Raw genomic sequence first — 19,494 nt, forward strand, 5'->3', positions numbered from 1 at the left:
TGTAGATGTTCACATGCTCAGGAGGAAAGCTTGCCAGAGGGCTCATGTGAAAATGGCTGTCTCAATGTGTGTGAGAGGCAACTGGGAAGTTCTGATCTGATTCCCAAGTACCTGGTTGAACTGTAGGGTTTTTAGGATAAGCTAGGGTTGTCTGCCAGGCAGGAAGTATTTTTCTACTGAATTCTTCTTACTTAAATTTCTAAAGACAGAGGTTAATTATTAAATAGTGAATATTAAACATAAAGGAAAGTTTTTCCTGTTCAAATTTTACTTATTTGATTTTTTCTAAAATTAAAATCCATATTCATTGAAACTAAAGTTACCAAGTTCTTCTGGAGCTAAATGTTTTGAGTTAAGTCCTTGGTTTAGTTAAAATGAGTAGATAATCTCTCTTGTACATCATGAAAGTATGATTTCATTGTGTGTTACTGTCTTCTTTTCCTCACACCCCTACTAACCCCCAAAATGCAATAAGTGGTGCATTCTTCTTGCTGCCTTCAGTAAGAAATGATAAATCCATCAGAGTGAGAAGCACGAGGCTGCCCACAAACCAAGGATCTGTTGGTACGTGGAGCACTTGAACAGTTGGCTTGGATTAATCTGCACCTATTTCAAGTGGCTGGTGGAAAAAAGAGCTTGGTTTTGGGAGGATCAAAATATCTAAATTATAGTAGTTTGGACTGATTTTATTCTAAATGTTTCCATAGCCCTCTGACCTAGGAGTAAAAACAAAAGATGATTCAGTTGTTGCTGTGTCTTTATATAAGCTGATGGCCTGGAAGTTAATCCATTTGCTGTCAAGCCTTTTCTTTCATAAAAACAAATCTAAACAATGTTTAAAATTAATAGATTAGAAAAGTTGTATTTGGAAACTATGGGATTCTGTAAAGATTTTTTTGTCTTTATGTACATTTTTCAGCCTGTAATGATAAAAGTGGCTAGTGATCTATCTCCAAATTGTTATGCTCTAATGGGTAACTCTTTAGAAGTGTAGAGCCATCACCTGAAGTTAAAAGAGAGAATTTAGGCAACATCTTGTCAGTTCAGAAAAATCAGAGTTTATATCATCTAATAATAGTATTATTAGACGATATCAAATAAAAAACATTCCTGAATTTGTTCACACATAAAACTTGTTCTTTAATCTAAAGGAAGAATACCATTTTGAAGGTGGTTGGTAGGCATATTTTCTATTTACAGAAAATCCCCAAAACAAACAAAAAGATAAACAAATCCAAGATTCACACACCATTCGTTGTTTTATTTTCAAAGTTACTGGCATATAAATCCAATTCAAATGATTAAAGACAGTTTAGATTAGCTTTCACAAGACCAGTCACAACATGGCTGAAAAGTAAAAAGAAATTCTACAAACATGAAATTAATCTGTTGTAAATCCAGTGATGAATTCTAGTAGATTAAAAATTAAAAATGCTTGTACTTTCTCCATATTGTGGTAACTTATGTTTTATCTGGATAGACTATGGTGTGTTTGTTTTGATTTTTTTTTTGTGCCTATTGGATATTTATGTGTGATTTTTGTAGGAATAGATTTTTTTTTTCTCCTTGCATTGATGTTGCCATTTTTGCATCCTTGAGTAAAATGTACTGCAAACCCAGGTGACTAGGTCAAACTTTGGATAATGCAGCATACCTGCTTCTCCCTGCCCCAGAGGTGTATTGGATAAATTTATATTGCTCTTTAATTTTTGAAACAAAAAGAGCATTTACTTTCATAAGACTGAAAGGTTTATTAAAATCAAGATGCTTGATAAAGTCTTCCAGATTCAGCTGTTATCTGTTTTTCCACTTTAGGATATGTCAAATCATAAATCCTTTCACAATTGCAGTAAACAAATGTAAACAAAGTTTAAATTTGGTTGAAAATGCATAAGCCTTGTAAATCCATGTCACTTGTGTTTGTAATGATGTAGCTAAATCATTTAGATCACACATGTAGTGAAGACTGTAACTTTGGAGAAAGACCAGAGCAGATTTCTTTCCACAGTCTCTTCTGACTTTTGTTGACACCATTCTTGGGAGTAAAACTTGGGAGTAAAAGTTGTCAGATTTGAATGATTTTATGGTTGTGTGAAGTCTTTTGTCCCCCCAGTGCCAAGTGTTACAGTCTGTCTCTACTCTAGTTTGGAGATTTTGAGTCTTTTTTGTTGCTTTAAATATGCTGATAGAGAGGAGACTGTTCTACAGCATTGACTGAAATTCTGGCTAGCAGAGTACTGAAGAATGTCCTTTCTTTGTTTGAACAACACATTCTCCAGTGGCTTATCCTGTGGATGTAGCACCTTGTTTCCCCATCTCTTTCCAGTGTGGGGTAACATTCTTCTCCTCTGTGCAGAACAAGAATAAAAAGGTTTATCTCTGAGAACCAAAAGCATGAATTTGGGCAAGGAGTGTCTTTTTTCTGTGGAGCATCCCTGCTCCTCAGTACAGGAGCAAGGTATCTGGTTCTCTGCATGTGATGGCCAGAAGCTGCTGTGTGGTGCACTCACCTACAGTGTTTGATCAACAAGTTGTAAAGCCTGTGACTAGTAACTTCAATAAGCAAAGCTAGAAGCCCTAAACAAGCAGAACAAAACCCTATACAGTGTTGGTATAGGCAAGTCATTATTAATGTTGTTACTTGGTTACAAGGCATACTTTTATAAATTGTTCTGAATATGATCAAATTGTTGTCACCTTTAACTAGCAAATTTTATTTAGTCGTGTTTTATGTACGGCGAGATTGCACCCAGGCAAACTGGTTTAGATTCTTGGTAGACTTTTTATATAACATTGAATCTTGTCTCACAGCTTTAAAATCCAAATGTTTTTAAAATTCTGGCATTTCAACCAGTGTCTCATGCAGTGCAATAACTGATGCAGTGACAGTTTGTTTTACACAGTTGGCTAAAAAAGCAGAGAATGAGAGAGAAAAAGTGCTAGCATGGTATTAGGGATATAGTTTATGAAGTAGGATAATGCTGAAGAATGGGAGAAACGGGAAATTTTTTTGCTCTGTAGGAGTGCTTCTAATGCATTGTTTTTCCTGTCACATGCCTGTGCTGCTCTTTCTGCCTCATGCATGCCATCATAGGCCTAACTGCAGCTGTCACACAATTTAAATGGATTTACACAAAATAAAATGCATGACAGCTTAGCTAAACAAGCACAATTGCAGTCATGTTGCAAAAAAGGAAGCCAATTGTTTACAGTAACCTGATTGGCCAAATCAGTAGTTTCTTAAGTAATGCTTGCTTTCATCATTCATGGTGTTGTGAATCAAGTGCAAAGGCTGCAACCAAGTCAAAAAAAGGTCTTCTGTCTGTCAAATCTCTATTAAAACTTAAAAAGCAAAGGATATTTTCTAAACAAATCTAACAAAAAATTTTATCATGACTGCATTATAGGCGTGATATGTAAGTCTAGTGAAACTGTCTGCAGTAATTCTCGGGCAAAAAACATCCCAACCAAACAATTGTATTTTTGAGAAAATATCACAATTTGGAATGTTTCCTATGATTTTTTTTTAAAAAGTGATTTATCAAAATAAATTTTCTGATGTTGCATTTGATTTTGTTTACCAGGATGTGGTAGAACAGTGTGGTGCTAGGCAATGTACGATGTTTAGGTGTTGAAATCAGGATTTTCAAAAAAACAGCCCAGCAGTGAGGAAGGACCATGTGAATCAGACCATCAGCTGTTTATCCCTGCAGGAAATCTTGTCACTTGGGGTTTGCTAGTTTTCTTAAAATTTGTTTAAAGCCTATTAGAAATCCAGTAGGCTGTCACCTTGAGCTTCCTCATGAACCTCTATGATCCTTTTTTAGTACTTCAGTACTTATAAAAAGCTTTCAGTACTTACAAAAAGCCTGTTGACCATTGTGTCTTGGTTGCAATTTTGATTGATTTGGCTAGTATGGCTGTGAGCTTTGACTGTGCTTAGTTGCCCACATTTTTTCTTTAGCTCACATTCCCTCCTTCACACCCTAGGTATAACACAACTTGCATCTCGATTGGTAGCTGTTGTATTCCTAAAATCCTGGAGAAATCTGGAGAAGATTCTTGTCCAAACTCAAGTAGCTCGTTGCTGTTCATAGTGTATAATTGTTCTCCATAAGTATAGGAAATTTATTTGGGAATGAAGGGGCTGAGAGAAGCAGCTCTGTGGTAAAGTCCTGTGGTGCTGGCAGGCGGGGAGGGGATGTCAGCCAGCACTGGGGTCTCGTGTTCCCCTGGGCAGCATCCCCAGCCAGCCACATGCATGGTTATCTGAGCAGGGGAAGTGTTTATTTTTAAAAGGGTTTTTTTTTTTATAATGGTGTGAGGTTTAGCTAACTAAACAGATTATTTAGCTATGATTTTTTTAAAATTTATTTTGAGTTTGGGTAATTTTTTTAGTAATTGTTGTATGCCAATCCACCACTAACTGTGGATTTTTTGTTTGGTGCATGTGTTTTCAGTTTTTTCTTTTTTTTTTTTTTGGTTATGGTTCGGATTAAATGTATGAGATTGTATTTTTTGTTTGGACCTAGATGTTTATTAGTTTTTATTTCTATTATAGTCTTATAATTGTGAGTTCTATAGTATTTTATTAATAATTATAAAATTGAGTTGTAGTTCTCTTTTTATAAGGTTTTTAAAGGATAAATTGTTTAATTAAGAAGATATACTTAATTTTTTTTATTTTTAACTTAACTATTTTTGACTTGTGGATTTTTTTATTTAAATATACAATACTACTTAAGCTTATGAAAAAGGTGAAAAGGATAAAGAGGAGGATTAGCTTCTGCTTTAAAACTTCTATTTTGTTTTATATATATTACTATATCTTAAATCTTTAAGTTTTTTACTGTGATATTGCACACTTCTATTCAAACTACACACTCATAATCTCAGTTTTATCATGCAGTTTTGGAAACTTTCTTTATGGCTTCAGGTTAAATGTAGTGTTTTCTTGGGGGTCAGTGTCTGTTAGTGCAGAAAGTTAAAAATTTCAGCAGCTAGGGTTCCAACAGGGAAGCGTCTGCTGGGGATGTTTACTGCCTTCATTGCCTGGGTGCAGCAGCTCCTTGGGGCTCATGGTGCCCGCTCTGAGTGCGCAGCGAGTCAGGCAGAGCCTGGCTTGCCTGGGCAGAATGGAGCCATGTCAGAGAGGGACATGGGATGATGGATGCAGGAAGGGTTAGCCTTGATTTGGGAAATGAGTTTTCAGTTTCTGTGCAGAGGTATGCGGCAGGAGCCAAGCGACAAGGCACTGACAAGTATGATATGGTTTAAAGGTTCATCTGGGGAACTGGCTGCTGGTCCTAATTGAGTGCCCGATTCCGGGCTGTTTGCAAGTTCCTGTTTTCATAGCCTGGAGGGGTGATCTTAGACTCTCATGCCAATGGTCCCCTCCCAGCTGCCGTGCTGTTCCCAGCCCGGTGCTGCTTATCTCTTGCATCTGGGTTAGAACGGAGACTTTAGGGAATTCTTTATGGAGCGGGGATCTGACACAATTGGGTTCTCTCTGGCCGTTGAAAGCAATACAAAGAATGTGGAGCGGGCAAGGAAGAGGAGTACCCCCTGCTAAGACATGCAGAAGAGGAATTAGAGCCTCTGAAATGGAGGGAGAAACACCCTGTAGCAAAGATGTTCTGTTCAAAGCATTTGTTTTTTTTTTGGTAAATAAAATTGTAAACTAAATGCTGGAGTCCCTCTTGCACACCTGAAAATACCCAATGAGTGCCTAGAAATAGCATTTGCTGTGCAGCTGATTTCATCTTTGAAGCCAAGGCATTTTAGAATTAATGCAGTTCAATTAATTGTGTTCTTGATAGGAAGAAGGGGAGCAGTTGGGCAAATTTAAGCTGCAAATTTTGGATGACATATAGAGAAACTTAAAAGTTTCTAAAATGCTTCTGTTTCAAAAAGAATAAGTTAATTCCTTTAAGGGTGGTTTCTAAAGTTTCACTGTTTTTGTTCTTTTCACCAAAACTCCATTGTAAGAGTATGTTGTTTTTAATAGACCAAACATACCAAATGGAAACTATTAAACTCAGTCCAAGCCTTTTAATGTTTAAGAATATTGGAATTTCAGGATTTTAGGTTTAAACATGATTACAAGTAATTATGTTTAAGAGGCAGATGAGAAACTCATTTACAATCTGTTTGGATTTTTAATATTATGAAAGTTCAGAATTGCTTAGACTTGGTGTATTGTGTTTTCTGATTCTATAAATGCTTCCCATATAACCTATTTTTTTTTCTTTTATTTAATTGATAAAAAATATACCTTAGATTAGCGAAACTCAACTGTAATCTCACGGGGAGGGATCTGTTCTGTTACTTGGTACATAATTCTTCCATTTATTATCTGAACCACTGCTGAATTTGAAAGTCACTCATACAGCCAGAGACCTGCAGCAGTCATTTGAATGGTGCATCTGATTTTCTTGTCAAAAGTCTTGTGCTGGCTTATTTCTGTTAGTGTTGATGTAGTTGCAATGCTTCAATGCTGTTGTGAGAGGATAATAATCAGTCCTTTTTTAAAAAAAAACTGTTGATATGAAATAGTTTTAGAGGGTTCTGTATTCAAATCTTTCAGTTAAAAATTGGACAGCCAGATACTCTGAGGACAGACTAATGTGTGTTTGTGAGGAATATCTGACAGGATAAACAAATATTGTGTCATTGTGTCCTATTGATTTCCAGAAAATATGGTCTGTAATTTGTGCTAAGTGATCACTTTTTTTGACAGTTGCTGGATAGTAACTGGACATATTAATACAGTAAGTAGTTCTTAAAAATAAAATTCAGAAAATATTGCCTTTTTTTTCCTGAGTTCAGTGTTTCACAAATATCATCTGTCTAACCTTTTGTTTTTAACTGGCTTTAAAAAGTCATGAGGCCTCATAATTTTGAGGCTATGTTAGTGTTTCCTTTGTGAGTGAAACAAAGTGCTGTTACAAGCAGGAGTAAGTGGAATTAGAGTAAACCCAGCTGCTTAGGTGTGATCAAAGGAAGAGTTGCTTTTCTTGTGCACCCACAGAAGGCGACGACAGCAGCACCTTTAGGCTCTTCCATCAACAGTATGTGAGGGAAAGGTTTTTGTGGAAAAAGCTGTCAACCATAAAGTTATTTCTGGATGGGGTTGAGGAACTAGTGCGTCTACTCGCATACCTGCCTTGTTCTACATACAGAAAATTGGGAGTTCACAGTCAGTGTCTCTAACCAGGGTTCTTGTCAATTCAAGATGACTTTATCCACAGAGCAGAAAGCAAAGCTCCAAGTCTGAAATAAAAAAAAAATACCTTTAGGGGCAAGTACAAAAGGAGATGGTTATGCCTAACTCAGGTTTGCTTCCAGATGCCTAGGAACCTTGTAGAAATTGATTCCACCAAGTTCAGTGTGAAATGCATTGAATTTTTATATTTGTCTGAATCTGGTAAATCAGCAGCAAAATAAATGATAACTTCAAAATATTGGTTAGAATCTTGGTTCAGCTATAAGATGATGGCTTTCTATTTCAATGCTTTTTTCAGAAGGAATGCATGGAACAAAAGATATAACAAATAGATTTAGGAGTTCCTATTTGTGGAAGCTGCAGTAGAATGCCAAACATAACAGGTGTGATGGTGCTAACCCTGTAAGACTCACCTTTATGGTCAGAATAGAAAAAAATGTTGCTGAGACTTATTCATCTCAGCTGAAAATGTATATTTAAAATTGATCAGATATTTAGATGAGATGAATCTCAACAAATAATAAAAATTCCTCGTTATATATGCTCAAATATATTTTGTTCTCAAATGGGCTTTCTGTTGGTTGCACTTTTGATTTTGAGTTAACATGAATTTTTTTTCTATAGTGCCTTCTAAAAGTAGGAGCTGTTCAGGGTTAGCCAATTGAAACATGGTAATCCCTTGTCAGATTTGAAGATTTTTTTTTAATAAAGCTTGTACAGTAAATTTTGCATAATTAACTGTCAAATGCTTGATTACCACAAACAGTAACACTTTACAATGTTGTTCATGTCAAATTTTAATAGGATTATAATATCCTTTACATCACTTTTGCCAATCTCACTTCTAGGGAGCTGAGTTATTGATTTGTGTACTGGCAAATTAAAGCACATTGATTTAATTTTATCAGTTTTATTAGAAATTAAACAAAACACATGTAAATGGCCTCTTGATTCCTGTTTTCAGGAAGGAATTTGCTTCAGCCTAATCATGCATTTGCAAGGAAAATCTGTAGTTTAGGGCTGCAGCCACATGTACTACAAAAGCTCAATTAGGTATTTGAAACTTTGCATTTTAAACTATGGTGTTTTATGAAGTGTTTTCAGTGATGTTATTTAAAAATACTTGTTGCCTTCTGGTCCAATTTCTTGAGGTATTAAGTGCATGTATAATTTTGATCAAAATTATTGTGGTGATGGAAATTTCTGAGCTTCAGTTCTCAGATCATTCACTACTCCTATGTTAGCAGTCATAGGATAGCAGATGATAAGATAGAAAAGTTGGAAATTGTGCTGTTTATCAATTAGATTTTACAGAGATGAGTTCTTTGGGTTGTCCTGTTTGGGATAGATGGAGTGTGTTTTTTCTGGTATTGTTTTGTTTCTTGTTCATTTTTCGCTCTGAATTGTAAAAGCAGGTCTGCCTTTCTCAACTTTGATTTATGCTTGAGGTCAGTCGAGTTTTTGGTCTTTGTAAAAAAAGAGCCATGATACCCAGCTGTCTTTAGCTCCTTGAGGACACTTAGGCTTCTGTTATTAGTGTTCTGTTTGTTATGAAGCTCCTATTTCTCTACAGCTTGAAGGAAATGGTTCAAGTGGCCCTGTGCTTGCAGTGCAGCATGAATGGTCTGTGCTGCCTGTTGGTGTGGCAGGTTGGCCATGATAGCTGTCAGAAAGATTTTATTGCTAATAATAGCTGTAGAGCCTTGGCTGTGATTGTTCAAATACTAAATGAGTTCTGTCAGGTAGTCAGCCTTATGAAGGGTACAGTTATTTATTGTGTGCTGTGTATGTGTTTATTATCCCCGTGGGCACTCCAATCACTTTTCAAGCAGCAGCGTCTTAGTGTTTAATTGACTTTGCTGGCATTTTCTACCTCAGTAACTTCACCTAAAAGGACTCACTGTAAGTTCAGATATTTGTTTCTTTGCTGTTTTACTGCAAGTCTGATTTTTCTGCTAAGTTTATTCTGTAGAAGATGAAAAAACAAATAGCAGATGCAGATGAAATGTGGTTTTTTACACTTTATAAGTCAATATATATTTCATCCTAAACAAAAAGTTCTTGTCTGAATTGTTTTGTTTACATTTATTCACACACATTTTTTTCTCTTTAGAATGCTTAAGTAACAAGGAATTTGTATATTTTGAACATAAGGGCTTAAAAAAAAAAACAAGAAAAGACAAAACACAACTCAAAACTGTAGGACCACAGATTTAATTTTAATTTAGTCAGGGTTTTGGTATGTTGTTTTTTTTTTTTTTTTGGTGGGATTTTTTGTTTGGTTTGTTTTGGGGTTTTTGTTTGGTTTTTTGTTTTATTTTGAGAATAAATGTCTCTGCATTATAGTATCCCTTTCTTAAAGCAAGTATTTTAAATACTGTTAATATTCATATGTAGTATTCTACTATTCTTTTATTTGCACTCAGAATCATTTTCACCATGCTTTCCTGAAAACTCTATTGCCTCATCTGTTATTTCAGGAATTTCAGCAAAACTGAAAGCTGCTCTGTAGGGTTTTGAGAAAGATGCAGCCTCATTTGTTCCTTCCTTCCAGCACTGGGCATTTCCATAAGCCAACCATCCTTGATGCTGCATTATGTACAAGTTGGTCATTAATGTGTGTTTGCAGTTCAGCTTATTCTGAGCTCAAGTGCAATTCTTTCTGTTAATTTCTAGGAATTTAGAACATGATGAATTTAAGCTCTGACTGTTTTGTGAGTGCTTGTCTTTTGATCATCAGTGATTAAATTATAAGTACTGCAAGGCTGAACACTGAGAGAGCTTTAAGGTCATAGGAGGCAGTTCTATTTTAAAAGGGATTTTTCAAGTGCAGAATGATTAAATGTTTTTATACATTCAAGCTCTAGAGGATAAGTGGTGACTGGACTTTGCATGTTTTATTGGCTTTAAAAATGCCCAATAGCAGTTTAAATGCTTATAGACGAGTAACATGCCTTTATCACATGATATTTTTCACTTACAGTCTCTCTACATAGCCTGATTTTATTTTCTAGTCTTATATGTATCTTACATTCATGAATTTTTACCATGAAATTTGCATAAACATATAATTCTTTACCTGAATAATGGAAATCTGAATATACCTCTGTCAGGCAAGCTAAGGCAGAGGGGAGATTGGTTTGAAATTGAAAGGTAAACAAATAATTTTTCTTTTGCCTACACTTTTCATCTAAGCTTTGTCGTGTTATTTTGATCAGAGAAGTTATTTGCACATAATTGTTATATTTTTTGAAGAGTTAAGTGTAAATTTTGGAACTTTTCTTCTGATTTTTTTTATCTGTACTGGTGAGAATTTCAAATGATAAAAAATTAAATAAAAATGAGTAATAAGAATTTTATGCAGGATGAATATGCTGACTGTTTTAGTGAGGAACTAATGTACTTTTCATCCAAGGAGAAAGCTCAGATTTTGCATTAGACTGACAGATTTAATGTCTGGAACTTTGTTCATATACAGTACAAGAAAATTCAATGTGATTCTATTTTTCTCCTCTGCAAGTTAGAGAAAATGTTTGCAGACTGTCTAAATAGCAGCATGAGAATGTGATTCATGAACTGAAACTTCATTTTCACTGCTTTGTTGCCTATTGTTAAAACAATGGTACACAAACAGCCCATGAAACTATGTTCAAAAAACCATTTAGGATTACCTGCAGGTAGTGTACTCCCAAAGAGTTCTGGCAACAACCTGCTAAATGCTTGATCTGCTAAATCCATATTTCAGTGAAAGAAATTTCATTGTGTTGGATGCTAAACTCATCTAGGGGAGGATAAGAACTAGCAAGTGCCTCTCTTCCTCATCCTTGCAATGTTAACTGAGATATTCCTGTTCCACAAGTACAAAACTAAACCACAGAGGTGAAGACACTGGATTGAATTCTTATGTATGTGCTGAGCATTAAGAAAACGAGCCTTTACAAATGCCTCCACATTTATCTGCTTAGGTGTCTGGTGAGTCTGAGGAATTGACACACACATCAAAACTGGCTGATTTCAGGAGGTTGGATGAATAAATGAATTTGCTTACTGGGAGGAACTCTGTGGTTGGAACTCTTGGTGTCCAGTTCTGTCAATGGAGAGATCTACTGCCTTACTATGACCAAAACCCCACAGCCACAGATTTTCTGTCCTGTGGAATTAAGGATTCAGCAATTGGCACCTCTGTTTTGCATAACCTGAAAGCTGGATTCATTCAGCAAGCTGAGCACTGCAGGTGTTTAGTATGCATGTTTGAATTGAATTCACAGCTAAATTACTTTCTGAGAAGGAGAATAAAAAGGTTTTTTGAAAAATAGTGCAAATCATTCAAAATACAAAAATAAAACTTTATACATCAGAGGTGTCTTTAAAACCAGATACCTCATCAATTTTTTTTCATTGAAAATTAAATTTGTATTGTTTCATTGGCAACCATTTTAAAAATAAAACCTAACTTATGGAATCATATTTCAGTTTCTTACTAATATATTATGTTGCAGTATTATGTTTAAATTCAAAGAATTTCACTCTAAGGAGCTGTTTATATTGAAAGTTATGTTCTTTTAGTTGGATACAAGAAGAATATAGAATCATGCTGAATCTGGTGTACTAGTTATCTTTGGTGTATTTATCTGCAGGAAGTGAAATCTAAAAGACTAGGTAGACCTTTAATTTCTTGTACCTCATTTTAATTGCATTTGGTTTACTTCTGTTTTGTAAATTTTTTCTTCCTTTTTTTAGAGGGGCACATCATGCTTTCATTTGTCTAAAATGACTAATTGAAATACAAAACTTTTAGACTTTTTTTTGAAGAAAAATCTTACTTTTTACTAGAAGACACTCTTGAGAAATAAGGAATTGAATGATTGATGAAGAGTAAACCAGATGTATTTCTGACCATCTACCAATGTTTTCCAATAAAATTAGTCATCAGGGTTAGGCTGTAATAAAGTTATAAGCAGTGACTAGAATAAATTAGATACACTGGTATGTTATATCAGTTATTAAAAAAAATTGCTTTCTCAGTACTTCTCAGAAGCTGTAATTGATATGCTGCTGGGTGGTAAGGGAAGGTGACACCTTTAAACTGAACTTCTCAGATGCTGTGAAAATGGTGAAAGTAAAACTCCCCCATTCCTTTGTTAGCTGGGTTTTGCAATATAACCAGTTAATGCTATGACAACTTTATCATCTGTTCAGTTTGAATGTCTTATACTTTGGTGTCAAATTCAACAATGTATAAGATAAATGTTGATGTGCTAACAGAGAAATTGCATCTTAAAGTGGTTTGCCAAGTTAAAAATCCTACGGGATGTGGTACTGGCATGATCAGCGAAGAATTGACAGCTCAAGTAAAACAGAGAGGGTTGATAATCATTGTTTTCAAAGACCTGTTTGTCTTATGTTATCCTCCTGTACTGATGCTTTCAGCACAGGCAAAGGAAGTCAACAAAATACTTATTCCTGAAATTAACTTTTCTAAGGTTTTTATAGCACTGCTTGACTGCCTCCATGGTTTGGTCTGTTTAAGTTACTTTCCCTGTTTAAGTGATTATATCCTGCCACGTAAGTGGAAAATCAAGAATTATGTAGCTATTTAAAGTGCAGCTTGGCAGACTCCACCTATTTTCTGGAAACCTCTGTCTACCATTGTTGCAGTGATATTTAATATTGCGATTATTATGTGTGTTTAGATTATTTTGATATAGATATTCCATTGCTTGTATCCTATTTATGCCTACTGCCATTACAAAATGCTCCTTGGCAATATTTGAGATTAACCTTTATCAAGAGTTATAACACTTTATAGTAGCAATTGTTTAATTTCCTTTAATTGAAGTAAGAACTGTAGTATTGCAATTTTTTTTATTCTTTTTGCAAACTTGATTCAGAAGACAGGTTTTATTTGAATACTGGTGCTGAGTTTGTATGATGTTTTCTCTTGGTGAGAAGTATAATCTACCTGAATAATGATTACTCTCCAGACTATGATGTCCTGAAATGGTTAACTAACATTAAAGGTATTTAAAAACTAAATATTAACAGATTGAAATGAAGTGCTTAGAGAATATTTAGAACATCACCCACAATGTGTCTGTCACAGATGGAAGAAATGAATGTATTGACAGGTGTGCCATCGATAGAATAAGTTTATAGATCTAAAATCCTTTCCTAGATGCCAGAAATTAACAGTTTGTCTTCAGTATTGGATGTGAATTAGCTTGAACAGAAGCTGAAGTCCCATTAGGCAGCCAGTGCTTTATTGCCTGTGTATTGGAAGAAAGTAATTTACTGTGTTTTTCTGAGAATGTGACTGTGAAATTTGTTCCTGAAACATTAGCCAGACAGCATGGTGCAGTTCTAACTTGTGTGTTTGCTAGGGATAAATATATACCACATTTTAATTTCTTTGTAGAATCAATGTGCTAGAAGTCGTCATATATTATGTGATTTGAGAAGAGCCAGTACTTGGTTTGCAGTCTGCTTCCAGTCTCTTAAGTGTACAGGTTGTTTCATGTCTTGATGATACTGTGCATGTTTAGACTGGCTGTTTTTCTGAGAATGTGACTGTCATAAGAAGACTGTCATAAGTCATAAGAAACAGCACAGACTAAAGTAATCTTCTATGTGATCAGAGAGAGATCTACACAGCCTAGATTTTCAAAGGGAGTGGAATGGCTGGATCTGACAACAAGTTTTCATTCTTGCAGTAGATTGTAAAAGTCACAGAGAAGTACTGGCAACCAGCTAAACATTAGTGGTTTTTGCATGTTGGCTGAGGGAAGAACACCCTCCTATTCTAAAACAGCAGGGAAAGACAGTGGTTCTGACTTGACTGTTGTCATCTCTGGTGGCCACAAATGTGTTGGCTACATCCCACGAGAAAATCTCCTTGTACTGGTAGCACAGGTGGTGCTTCCTCCATCAGCCTCTGAAATGTTTCTTATTTTGCAGGAGAAGTTATTGGTGTAGTAGGCAAGACAAGATCAAGTCTTAAGAATGTGAATCCTTGTACCAAATTCACACTTGACTGTTCTTCCATGCACTACAAATCGTATTCTCGTAACAATGTATATAGGGCCAAATACATTTTGGAAACCACCCCCACTGTTTCAGCCATGTGCATGTACACAAATTGTTTTGTTCACATAAATGAAGTTGGGAAATGATGATGCAGTATATAGTAACTTCCTTGTTTTTAGCAATACAGATAATGTAGTGGCTGAAGAGGTTAAAAAATGCTTAAATACAGTAGACAGCATTTTTGCATAATGATTTATTTTTCAGGGCATAGAATACAAATTGGATAGAATTTAATTGCTAAAGTTGATTAAGTGTAAAATTAAATTTAGTATGGCTTAAGTGCAACAGTAACTTTGATATACTAGACAAGCAATTTAAAGAAGCCACTGGCTGGTTACCTAGGGTATGGTTTCAACTTTATAATAACATTTTATTAAGGTTCATTGCTATTTCACCTCTTAAGATGTCTCCTTAAATTGAAATGCTGATGTCAAGGGAAGGTATTTATTTTGGTGATGCTGCATTATGGAATTTAACTGGATAACTGCTGATAATTGTTAATCATGTGTGCATATGTGTATATGTTTAAAAATGTACAATGTCTCTTTTAAACATGGTGCAAGAACTACACAAAGAAAAACATTGTGAGTAATAAGTGTTTTGTCCCATCTACCTTTTGACAGGAGAATTAGATGACAGAGAACAGGCAAAGCTGGAAGTAAAAGTATGGGATCCAGATAGCCCCCTTACTGACCGTCAGATTGACCAGTTTTTAGTTGTAGCACGGTAAGATTAAAATCCTCTCATCAAAAATCCTTTTCCTTTTTCTACTGACTATTCATTCCCCTATATTGTGTTACTCATCCTGTTTGCCATTTTGTGAGCCCTTCTCTTTCCCACAGTTAGCTATAAGAGAAAATCAGACCATGACCCTTTGTAATTTGTTGAAGCTACCAATACAGGAGGCAGAAAAAGAGAATGAGTTTTGGAATAATGATACACTCCCTGTATTTCAGGTTATAGTAGAATTTGATACTTTGAATGTAGATATCAGTTTGCTTTCCCCTCAGAATAAATTGTTTCACTACTAATAATAATAGAGTCTTGTGTTTTAGAGTACTTGGAATTTCATGGTGTAAAATAGAGGTTAAGAGTAGAAATAAAGAAAATGTTAACAAATGAAATGGGTGCAGAACTTGCCACATATTCATGTAAGCTGAATAATTATTTTGGATGAATATTGAAATAAAGTTTTGAAGTCATGTATTTCATTAGTGAAAAAAATCAAGTGAGCTCAATTTTATAAATTAACATGATTATGCAGATTTATGAAGACAACATCTAAGTGCTTTGAATTAATAAGTACCTTTAAAAATTATGTATCTAAAAATCTATCTAAAAAAAATCTTCCAAAATTTGTAGGTTTCTTACTGAAGGGAAATTCTACATTCATAGGATAAAGCAGGTTTTGCCTTTCCTCTGATTCATAGTTACAAAGGTCCTGTTCAAATGATAGCAGAGAACACAGTTCACATATGGATTTTATCCTGAAAAAATTCATCTCCTGTATTTTATGTGACCTGCTTGCTGAGTGTAATCTCAAATCTTTTTAGGCAACTAATCCTTTTACATGGGTTCTAGTTTTTGGGATTTTTTTCTCTCTCCCTTTTGAAAAAAAAAATCAGGAAGAAAAACAGAAAAAAAAGTTGTTCTATATTTTTCAGCTTATATGTATAGTGGTATGGGATGCTGATTTACTCATTTACAGTTCATGTGCTGATTCACTTGATTTTTTTTCCTTACTCTTCCACTTGGAATGTTGTATCCTTTCTATAAAGTACTAAAATTTTTTTTTTACCTGCCCTTGTTGAATTTTCAAGCAAGACAGAGGGGTTTAGTGTTAACAGGTGTTGAAAAAGTTACAGGTTCTGGTAGATGTTCCGTAGTAACCAAGAATCCAAACTACTTTTTCACCAGCAATATAATACCTCGAGATGTATGGCCAGTTTATTATGGTGTGCCCTAAAGAAACATCTGTATAAAGACTGGGAATTTTGGAAGAGTTCATTCATTGCTTTAAAATTCCACTATTTGCTGTTTCTCAGCCACTCTGGGGAGCAGAAGCAGTATGCTGTGGAGCCAAAAATGTTCCCAGAGGAATGTAGCAGTAAGCAGCCTGCTGGGAAGTAACAGAGAATAATTAAATAAATAAAGAAGAATATCCTTCTCTCCTCCTGTTGCTTAAGACATCCTTTGCAATGTTGTGCCGTGACCAAGACTGCATTCATTTTAAAGTCAATACATTTCTGTAAAGATGGTTTCTGTTATAGTGGATCATGGCTGATTAATTATTACTATCCAACGTCTTGGGGTACTTGGATACCACAAGAGTAGTACCTGATCTGTCATCAGGTATTACTCAGGTGTAGCTTTGTGGATGTTCTTGCACAGAGCTCCATTTATCTTTAGAAGTTGCTTTTCAACTGACAGAAATGGTTTCCAGGCTCCTATATACTTGTTTTCACAGGATGCTCTAAGTAGGTTCTGAGACAGATTTTTATGAATTTCTGGAGAAATAGTTCTGTGATGATTTGGTGGCAGCTTTCAATTCAGGGTGTTGTGTGGGTACAGGATTCATACTGGGCCATTATACAGGACCATTAAAAGCTGCTTGAGAAGCAGTGGAGAACTGGTATTATGATGTGGTGAACAGTGCTTACAGGCAACTCTGCTGCAGCCTAACTGTGGTTCACTGTGAGCATTGGCCGTGCCTGCTGGATTTCCAGGTGGAACAGTCTTTCTCTGGTTATGTTTAATTCTGCAAATTTGACAATATGACAAGAATCATTTTTTCTTAAGTGCCTTCCCAAGTGTGGTATTTGTTAAGTATGTGAATGCTATTGTGCTTGACGTTTTAAAAGCATTTTCAAGTGATACCTTTTAGATGCTGATTCAAAGGAATTGAGTATTTCTTCATATTTTTTTCCCAGTCTGATCTGGTTGAAAGAAGAGTTGCTTTTGTCCTTAAATGCTTTAGCTTTTTCAATCTCACAGGCAGCTTTGTTATATTTTCAGAAGGTGTTTAAATACTCTTTTTATTTGTGTTGCCCATTTACAAGTATATTTCTATTTTTACCTTGTACATGTATCTTTCCTGGTCTTACAGGGTTGTTTACTGCCTCAGGAATGAGAGGCCTTTTTCTCTAGGTTTATATGCCTGGTCAGTCTGGGCTTCTCACTAAGCCCTACTATTCAATAATTGTATTGAATGTATTTCACTGCTAATGATAATATGACTGTATTATTATTAGCAGTGAAACAACTTCCTTTGGGTAGAAAGGAAGAATATGCCTATCCTGTACTGAAATTAGAGGTAACAGTGCCCAAAAAATGGTGGAGATTTGGAAAAAAGTGGAAATATCCATAAACTTGGCCTCCCCAAGTAGTTTTGCCTGGCACACAAATCTTGAAAGTACCTTATTGCTGCTGCTGAAGCATAATTTGGGTAAAGACTCTTGCTTGAACTGGCAAAAGCATCTGTTAGGAGAAGCCCGAGGCCTCAGACTAATGTATTCTGGATTTGAGTTGTCTTTTGGGTAATATTGGTGCTGTGACAATGAAAAGTCCAATAGCATTTTGTACTGCATTCAAATAAGATACAACTGCACCAACCAGTTTGCCTTCTGTCCTATACACTGGCCATGTTCTGTGTCTGCCAGCTTCAAAGGACAGGAGTTTGAGAAGCCATTTCAATCTGCCCACATTAGCAAATAGTTCAGTATAGTAAAAAAGGATTTGTAGAATTGAAACGTTTGGTGCTGAGGGCCTAGTGTCCCCACTGCACATTTTGAGCAGATTTTTTGTTTTAGTCATGACTCTAATCAAGTCCTGTGGACTAAATATCTGTGAGTGTGTGGAACTACTTCTAAAAGGAACCCAGCTGGGATGAATTGAGATACTTTTTTTGTTGTTGGCTAAAATGAGGTAGATAAAAATGCTGGGTACAGCATTCCTAATCTGTGCTGATTTAGATACACTCTGTTTCCTCCAGTCATCAATCTCTTATAATTTCTAATATACAAGACATACTTCATTTCATTACCAGATCTTATGTTCTTTTTCTAATTCTGTCCCAAGCTGCAGTGTTAGGAAATAGAAGCATTCCTATTGTCTATATAACATAAGACACAGTGTTAGACAATAGAATGCTTCTATTTCCTTTATAACATAAGAGTCCTGTCTTCTTTTGGTTTTTTAAAGTAAAAAAATATCTTGCCCAGTCTCAAATGCAATAGGAGGTGTGGGCTCTGGTCTAGACAGATGCTGACAGCTCAAGAATTTTTTTTTTATTTTTAAAAATCTTCTTGCTATCTGCTAATTTGGTCTGCAGTTCATTGCATGATACATTTGTGGTACATTCTGGTTCCATTTATGTGCTTTATGATTCAGTGAAACCATTAAGAATGTAGTTCTTTTATTCTGCTTCATCTAACTACATTACTAGCATAGTCTTCTGGAAGGAATATATTTCTAAATGAAGCTATTTAACAGACATTTGTGGTCTCAGCTTATTCCCAACTAAACCAGAGTTTTTGAAATCTAATTAAAATAGCCTTGCATCTCTACCTTAAAATTTTGTACTTTGATTTCTATGCCATTAAAATGGCATTACATATCTCTATCTGACATATTTCTCTTCATTTGAATGCCTGCTTATTTTTTGATGTAAAACCATATAAGAATGGAAAATTAGTTGTTAGTCATGTTAAATTAAAGCTTTATCCTTCCTGTGTTTGTTCCCACTTTTCCATTTGCTCTAGGACATTGAGTATAATTATTTTCTGTTGGCTACTGTGTTATAAGTGCTCACAGTATTTTGGAGTATTTGGAAATGCTCTATAATTGTTATATTTAACTTACAGTGGGGAAGGGAACACAATGCAGCTTCAACTGGCAAGGTGTCTTTCATTATACAGAGGAAAATAATGCATTCATTAACTGAGAACCATGTGTAAAAACATTTACCGGTGTGATCAAAAAGTAGTGCTCTGTTCTTGTGAAATAATTCATTGTAGTCAGTGGCAGTAGACCAGATTCTCAAAGCCCATAAATGAAAATAAATACATAAAAGATATTGGTTTGCAGTCTTCAGTATTACAATGCTTCTGGATTCTCTGGAGGTGCTGAGAAGTAAAAGGAATTGAAGTTCATTAAAGAGGTAATTAAATTTAATGGCAGAATTGCAA

The 19,494-nt window shown here is 35.3% G+C and overlaps 1 protein-coding gene across 4 annotated transcripts in view; it reads left to right on the forward strand.

Annotated features, from left to right (window-relative positions):
* Positions 1-19,494, forward strand: part of MTA3 (metastasis associated 1 family member 3) — a 138,670-nt gene that overhangs the window by 39,404 nt on the left and 79,772 nt on the right. For all 4 annotated transcript variants that reach the window (XM_054514259.1, XM_036379972.1, XM_036379971.2 and 1 more), the window contains exon 7: positions 14,932-15,034. In XM_054514259.1, coding sequence (XP_054370234.1) covers positions 14,932-15,034 — 103 coding nt within the window. The remainder of the gene's footprint in view (positions 1-14,931; positions 15,035-19,494) is intronic.

This window comes from Molothrus ater, chromosome 3 (assembly GCF_012460135.2).
Source record: "Molothrus ater isolate BHLD 08-10-18 breed brown headed cowbird chromosome 3, BPBGC_Mater_1.1, whole genome shotgun sequence".
In the NCBI taxonomy this organism is placed as follows: Eukaryota; Metazoa; Chordata; class Aves; order Passeriformes; family Icteridae; genus Molothrus; species Molothrus ater.